The sequence below is a fragment of the Oncorhynchus masou genome, chromosome 32, assembly GCF_036934945.1.
Source record: "Oncorhynchus masou masou isolate Uvic2021 chromosome 32, UVic_Omas_1.1, whole genome shotgun sequence".
NCBI lineage: Eukaryota > Metazoa > Chordata > Actinopteri > Salmoniformes > Salmonidae > Oncorhynchus > Oncorhynchus masou.
Genome location: NC_088243.1, coordinates 32,901,770 through 32,908,723, shown reverse-complemented (window position 1 = coordinate 32,908,723; position 6,954 = coordinate 32,901,770). Strand labels below are relative to the sequence as shown.

The following is a 6,954-nucleotide window of genomic DNA, read 5'->3' as shown; positions in this document are numbered from 1 at the left end:
GTCATTATATATATTTTTTACAAAGGGTAGAAAAAAGAAACGAAAGCAAGTCATATGACACTTGTGATCTCATGGAAATGGCAAGTTATGAAACAATCCTCTAACCAATGGTTTCCCCTCTACTATGCCAGAGAGATGCAGACAGTGAGTGGTTACAGTAGCTTACACTGTATGCCCACTGGCCCATAGTGATTATCCTGACGTAACATAGCTCTATAAATTCTCTTTTCAAAATGTTTTACTGTTATAAAATAGTGCAATTGAAACGTACGTTTTATTTAAGTATGGTATTTAATCTACTGAATTGATGAACATTGAACAATCTATGGTGAGTACAGTACTGTGCTGATCTACAAAAATGGCACTGGCGCATCCAACATCAAAGAGGCGTGGAAAGTGAACTGAGCAGGCGCGTATCTCAGCTCTCAGAAGTAAAGTATAGGCTAATAAAGGGCGTCAAGGGGTTCCATAACGAACCCCAAAAGAAAAGGTAATTAACTGAATATTAGGTGACGGTACCATTTCTAATGTGTGTTTGTTATTGCCGTTGAGATGTGGTAGTTTGAGTTACTGGGTTGTGCGTTGCGTCCCAACACAAAGGATCCTTCAAGGAAGGAAATGCTTTGAACAATGGACTGCGATCAAACCCACAAATGGGACTGTCGCAGTATCGATTTATTTGAAACAATAATTATATATATATATACACACAAGTTATTATAATTAGTGTGACTCCTGAAAACGTTTGTTCGGGTGATTCTTCGTGTTTGAGAGCTTATGCGGTTGAGAGCGTCAACATTGCTCTTTGTTAACTCCACTCGAACTGACTTAACACACGGATAGGGGTAAAAAGCATGCATGGGGTGTTTAAATAGGCGAATCCTTAGCACTGAAAGCTCGGGTATACTGAGCCGGGATCCTCGTGCGGTCCCTACCTAAACCCTAACCTCAGAGTTGGGAGAGCCCAAGGATCGATAGCAGAACCTTGCCAATTTAACAATCGTTTCCTCTGTCGCAGTTTTAAGCTGTTGGAAATATAGCTAGACTACATGTCCCATGAAGTCCTTGTAGTCCTAAAATCCGGGAAACGAGTTCTGGTTCGTTCAGGCATCCCTATGGGAAAATTAATGGCGAAAAAATAGGGTTTTGGTATAAACGCCGAAAAAAGGTATGAGAAAAAATGATTTTATACGTTTTATCTGGGATAACAGTAAATTAACATGCCCTCTATGCATGTCGTAGCCTTTATGTGATCTTATAAATGATTAAAAATACACACAAAGTGACGTTAGCTGATTAATATTTCTCATAGAACAAAACATAAGCACTCCTTGGTGCAACGAACCATGGCAGAGTTGGTGCCTACAAAAATACGCCATTACTATGTCTCTATTAGACGTCTTCACGGGTCCAACATACCAGATATTCCGAGAAACGACCTGGAAGCAGGTCCTACATTTTGAATTTTGTCTCGGGTCTGATATAAACGGCACTGGTCTGGGTTAACGTTATTTACTGACTGGACCCGATTTGGATCCTTCCTCTGTTCATTTAATTTTTGAGGTGATGTCAACTGCGCTAGCTTCCTATCTATGTAAGCCAATTGCGACTCAATACAATTTATTAAGAGTATAATGAAAATAAGCCGAAAAGGGGATTGTCCTCCTTGGGGGAAAGTTTTAATATTGTAGTGGACAAAGATGAGGATAACGTAATCGGACCAGGTGTACTGTGTGCAACCCGCTATTCAGGTTGGATGCAATTTTGAACTTTTATTTATTTTTCGGTTTTATTATTGTATGTCATTATTATTTTAGTCATATTTACATATCTAAACCAGTTATTTAAATATCAAAAAATAGTTCTGTTTCATTTTGTTGAGAATTTTCTAAATTAAGTTTATACTGTTTTTATTTTGTGCTCTGTATTTCTTTTAAAATAGGTTCAAAGAAGACCTGTTGTGAAATTAATATCATTATCCTATTTCTCTCGTTTGTTGGGTAGGCCTATGGTAGGAACTTGCCGCCTTTGGTAATTGCTGCAATTATAGGCCGAGCCTGTTGAAAACGTTTCTGAAGGTTTAACCAGTTCTTTAAATATGCGATATGTGTGTTTCATTCTGTTGAGTATTTTCTTTGGCCAAATTAAGTTCCAACTGTAATGTTTTTGCAATATAATATAATGATGGGTAGGCCTACTATAGGGTTACTTGCACTCAAAGGAAAAAGCAGAGGGCTAGATGCAAAACTTAATTTAATGCCGCAATATAATAACCTGTTTGCATTTTCCCTATAAACAATGAATTAACTTTATTAGGGTAATATCAAAAGTAAGTTAAGAAACTTTTGTGAAGTTATGGTGTGGTATGGCTATTACTAGGCTTAGCTAGGCAGTGCACACTGGCGCTCCAACTGACTCTGACAGTTGAATTTGAGGGGAGGAAGAATGTTTTAGGCATACCAGAGTTACTCTTTTTTTATTAAATACATTTTACCCCCTTTTTCTCCCCAATTTTGTGGTATCCAATTGATAGTAATTACTATCTTGTCTCATTGTTATAACTCCCGTATGGGCTTGGGAGAGACGAAGGTCGAAAGCCATGCGCCCTCCGAAACACAAACACCTACCGGCCTAACCCGGACTACGCTAGGCCAATTGTGCGTCGCCCCACTGACGTCGCGGTCGGCTGCAACAGAGCCTGGGCGCAAACCCAGAGTCTCTGGGGCACAGCTAGCGCTGCGATGCAGTGCCCCAAACCACTGCGCCACCCGGGAGGCTCAGTTACACTCAGTTACTCCTTTTAATCTAACAATCAGGGTTGGGGAGTAACAGATTACATGTAATCTGGTAATCTGTTACATGTAATCTGTTACAAAACCGGTAACTGTTACGTTACCAGCAAAAAATGTGAAATCAGATACTTTTGAAAAACTAGATGATTCATTAAATTCAGAAAGGATATTTGACAGAATGCATGTTGGTGTCAGGAACATGATGCTGGCATGTCTTTTATCATTCTCTTAGTTTCTCTAGGGCTAGGCCTTTTTATATTTTAAATATTAATATCATGCAGTGGATGCCCAGGCTGATAGGTCTGTATGCATGCAATGAGCAAATCTCTGACAGCTGAACCATGAGGTAGACAATTATTATTTTAGGAAAGTAAAAACCAATAAAACAATAGGCTATAAAGTTTTGAATTTGTTACACATCGAAACGCAACAGTTTTTTGTAATGTGTTATTGGCAGTTAAGGACACGTAACTGTGGATAGTTTGGCCAATATTGCTTGTTTATTGACGGAGCCCAGTCTGGGGTTTCTTTATATTCTCGGATCTGAAAGGGTCTTCGGATCCGAACCGGCACTGGTCTGTTTTTCCACGGGCCTTTTTGGAACGGGTATGACTGTCCACAGGTCCATTGGGAAAGGGTCTCAATTTTTAAATAAATACATTTATTAGTGTTATGTGGGAAAGCCAAGGATAGATTTCGGAATGGGTCCAATATTTTAGTTGATTATTGTTTTAGCACTTGGTAATAATCTGTATTAGTGAATTGTTTTAAACTTGAGTTGAATCACCATTTGGTTTTTATTCTGCGCAACTGCATCAATTGTCAGATGAACCCCGTCTGTCTTGAATCCTCTCTGAAACCTTTTATTTTATTGGGATTTTATTTGTTTTGAAGACCTTTACTCTGTATGCGTGGAGTGGGTGCCTGGCATCTGTCATCTCACAATCTAGTGTCTGTGCAACATTTTACCAATTGCTTGATCAGAGTTTAGAATATTTTCTTGATGGGAAAAGGGAATTTATTCACAGTGCAGGAATTATACATGAACTGTAATTAGCTACCTAGCTGTAATAGTCAACTCCATCCCTGCATGTGTCTGTTACTCTTTAACCCAGCTCCTTTTCCCTTCACCTTTCAGCTCAGTACCATGTCAGGGTTTTTGGACAGTGTCCGGTGCGGAGACTGCGAGTGCAATGTGGACTGGGGAGAGAGGCGAAACACCATGGCATCTATAGCTGCTGGAGTCCTGGTCGGTTCTACTTTGCTATTACATTTGAAAACTTTAGATCACTGTAAAGAGGAAAAGGCGGCGGCATATCGCCTAAATCTTAATTCATGTTCTTGCAGTTTTTCACTGGTTGGTGGATAATCATTGATGCAGCTGTGAAATATCCAGATGAAGCGGTCTTCCATCATGCCTATCACACATGTGGAGTCATCGCTACTGTGGCTTTTCTCATGTAAGTTATGCTGTGTTGGGAATGTGTCATACAGGTTTGGGGTCAGTCCCATTTTAATTCAGGAACTATCTGTTCAAATCTTCCTTAAATACATTTAACTCTTTCAACTTTTGTCTTTGGTACCTATCTAGGATCAATGCTGTCTCGAATGGCCAGGTGAGAGGGGACAGCTACAGTGAAGGTTGCATTGGGCAGACAGGTATGTGTATGAGAGATTAGAAGTTAAGATTTGGCTCTAAATGCAGATTGATGTAGATAAGTTCAGCTCTGAGCGGCATTGCTCGCTGTATATGTTTGTATTGTTTTGACCTCTGCAGGAACATGATTTACCTAATTCTGGGGGCCCAGTTTTTGACTTCTTTGGTGACTTCTTGCTATAAGAATACACACACAGATATATACACCCACCCACATACAGTTTAAATAAGAGAGCTTCAGACACAAATGAATCCCTCCCAACTCTTTGTATCACTGATTGCAGGAGCTCGTGTGTGGCTCTTCATTGGCTTCATGCTGGCGTTCGGCTCTCTCATTGCTTCCATGTGGATCCTGTTTGGAGGCTTCGTAGTGCCCAGTAAGTCCAGCATGCCCACTCAGCATGTGCTTGTTATGTACCCCAAACAAACAGCTCATCGACATTGAACTGTCACTGTGCAAAACATTGTAAAGAATGATAAAGGTATTTTTTATGTTTACAGAGAAACCTGTTGTGTATCCTGGTATTGCGGTTTTCTTCCAAAATGCATTCATTTTCTTTGGGTAAGTATTACGTTTTATTTATGTTTGACCTTATTATTATAGAACACAATGTCTATGGTAGTTATTTTCTCGAAATAAACCCCCAATCTTTTCCTTCAGGGGCTTGGTGTTTAAGTTTGGACGCACTGAAGACTTGTGGCAGTAATGGTTTCTGGTTTCTGTCAACTGTCATACTATCTGTTCTCTTATTGTATGAGACAGTAGTGTACGCTTTGGCCTGTCAAAACACTACCTTCCGTCTTTCAAGCGTTAGAAAATATTCGCTTTATATAATGACTTTATAATTTTGCTTTTTAGATTAACTTGTTTAATTTATAAGTAGGTTGGTTGTTGCTGTACAAATGTACATTTTACTAAAGCATCATTTGCTGTTCATCTTTTAATTCAATGTTCTTTTCTTTTGAATTCTTGTAATGGGATCTAGGTGTCTTTTCACTCCAAATGTGTGGAGCCATTCTGTTACAATAATTTACTACCTTCCATTATTTATCTTGGAAACCGTGCAAAATAATAAATTAGCAGATTACTATTTTCCTTTTTATTGTTTTTACAATACACATTTGTGCACTAATAATGTTTAGAAATATTTTGCTTTCTGATGAGGGCATACATCAGGAGGGGGGGGCATGACATCTATGGGAGGGTTAGTCTTGTAAATAGCCTATTTTCTTACGATACATTTACTGATAGTAAGAATTTAACCTTTAATGTGGGCAATTTGTCTTTCCTATTGTCGAGATGTGGAGTCTGTAATTAAGCCATTCTACTGAACCATAATCTGATAGTTCATAATTCAAGGTGTAGTTTAAAGGAAGGATTTAATTCCGAGGTTTCGATGCTCTGACTACCATCTCTGTTCTTTGACTATGTATTTGACTGCAATGCTTATACTTTCACAGTACTTGTATAGTAACCAAACTGAGATCACTGAACCTGAACAACTATGGCAGCATTAAATAGAAAATGTAAAACAAGTGTGAGATGAGTCTTTTATGCACAGCTCTCACAGTTCAATTTTCTCTGTTCTCTTGGCTAATATTTGAAGTTTGACTCACACAAAACAATCACAATGGTATATTACAGTGCAGTAATGACAAACTAAGAAATAACCCAAAAATATTTTGGAGATTCATGGGAATATTGTATGGTTAAAATTATACATTGCCTCTCTGGAGACCTTTTAGTCTCATTTTTATCTTCCACCATCTCAATTTTGCACCGCTAGGTTGGGAAACTGCAAAATAATGATTTAGGTTAGACAGCATAACTTCAAGAGGCACATGTGTTGCTTGATATAAAACTGCATGGATAAAAACCTAATTAATTGTTTGATACAAACAGAGCATTTCACTCATCATTGATTACTTTGTTTATCAGTAACTTAATGCAGTGTTTTCCAAACTCCTCGGGAACCCAGGGGTGCGTGGCTGACTCAAATATTCAACAAATCATCAAGCTTTGATCATTTGAATCAGCTGTGTAGTGTTAGGGCAAAAACCAAAACATACACCCTTTGGGGTTCAGGGGACCGAGTTTGGGAAATGATGCCTTAATGTACCGGGATACCAAGGTTGGTATCAGTGCAGGCGCAAATCCAATTGTTAGACTGTTCTCTGTAATGGGTAAGTATATCTCAGAGCTCTGAGACAGGATTGTGTCGAGGCACAGATCTGGAGAAGGGTAACAAAAAATGTCTGCAGCATTGAAGGTCCCCAAGAACACAGTGGCCTCCATCATTCTTAAATGGAAGACGTTTGGAACCACCAAGACCTAGAGCTGGCTGCCCGGCCAAACTGAGCAAACAGGGAAGAAGGGCCTTGGTAACCCATTGGTCATTCTGACAGAGCTCCAGAGTTCCTCTGTGGAGACGGGAGAACTTCCAGGACAACCCCGTCTGCAGCACTACACCAATCAGGCCTCTATGGTAGAGTGGCCAGACGGAA

The 6,954-nt window shown here is 39.3% G+C and overlaps 1 protein-coding gene across 2 annotated transcripts; it reads left to right on the top strand.

Moving 5' to 3' along the window:
* The first annotated feature begins 380 nt into the window (after positions 1 to 380).
* On the top strand, positions 381 to 5,985 carry LOC135525965 (transmembrane protein 50A-like). 2 transcript variants are annotated; one of them, XM_064953949.1, is made up of 7 exons: positions 381 to 490; positions 3,931 to 4,041; positions 4,140 to 4,252; positions 4,384 to 4,451; positions 4,734 to 4,826; positions 4,951 to 5,011; positions 5,111 to 5,985. In XM_064953949.1, the coding sequence occupies exons 2-7, from the start codon at positions 3,940 to 3,942 to the stop codon at positions 5,154 to 5,156; spliced, it is 483 nt and encodes a 160-aa protein (XP_064810021.1). In that variant the 5' UTR covers positions 381 to 490; positions 3,931 to 3,939; the 3' UTR covers positions 5,157 to 5,985. The 2 variants fall into 2 exon arrangements, with proteins under 2 accessions (XP_064810021.1, XP_064810022.1); XM_064953950.1 differs by lacking the exon at positions 381 to 490 and adding an exon at positions 1,075 to 1,168.
* The last annotated feature ends 969 nt before the right edge of the window (positions 5,986 to 6,954 follow it).

What these genes read in the sequence shown, in the direction of transcription:
- LOC135525965 (XM_064953949.1), top strand. Translation starts at nt 3,940, where the DNA reads ATGTCAGGGTTTTTGGACAGTGTCCGGTGCGGAGACTGCGAGTGCAAT. An exon ending in CTATAGCTGCTGGAGTCCTG is followed by an intron (nt 4,042 to 4,139) that starts GTCGGTTCTACT and finishes ATGTTCTTGCAG; the next exon opens with TTTTTCACTGGTTGGTGGAT. An exon ending in AATGCATTCATTTTCTTTGG is followed by an intron (nt 5,012 to 5,110) that starts GTAAGTATTACG and finishes CTTTTCCTTCAG; the next exon opens with GGGCTTGGTGTTTAAGTTTG.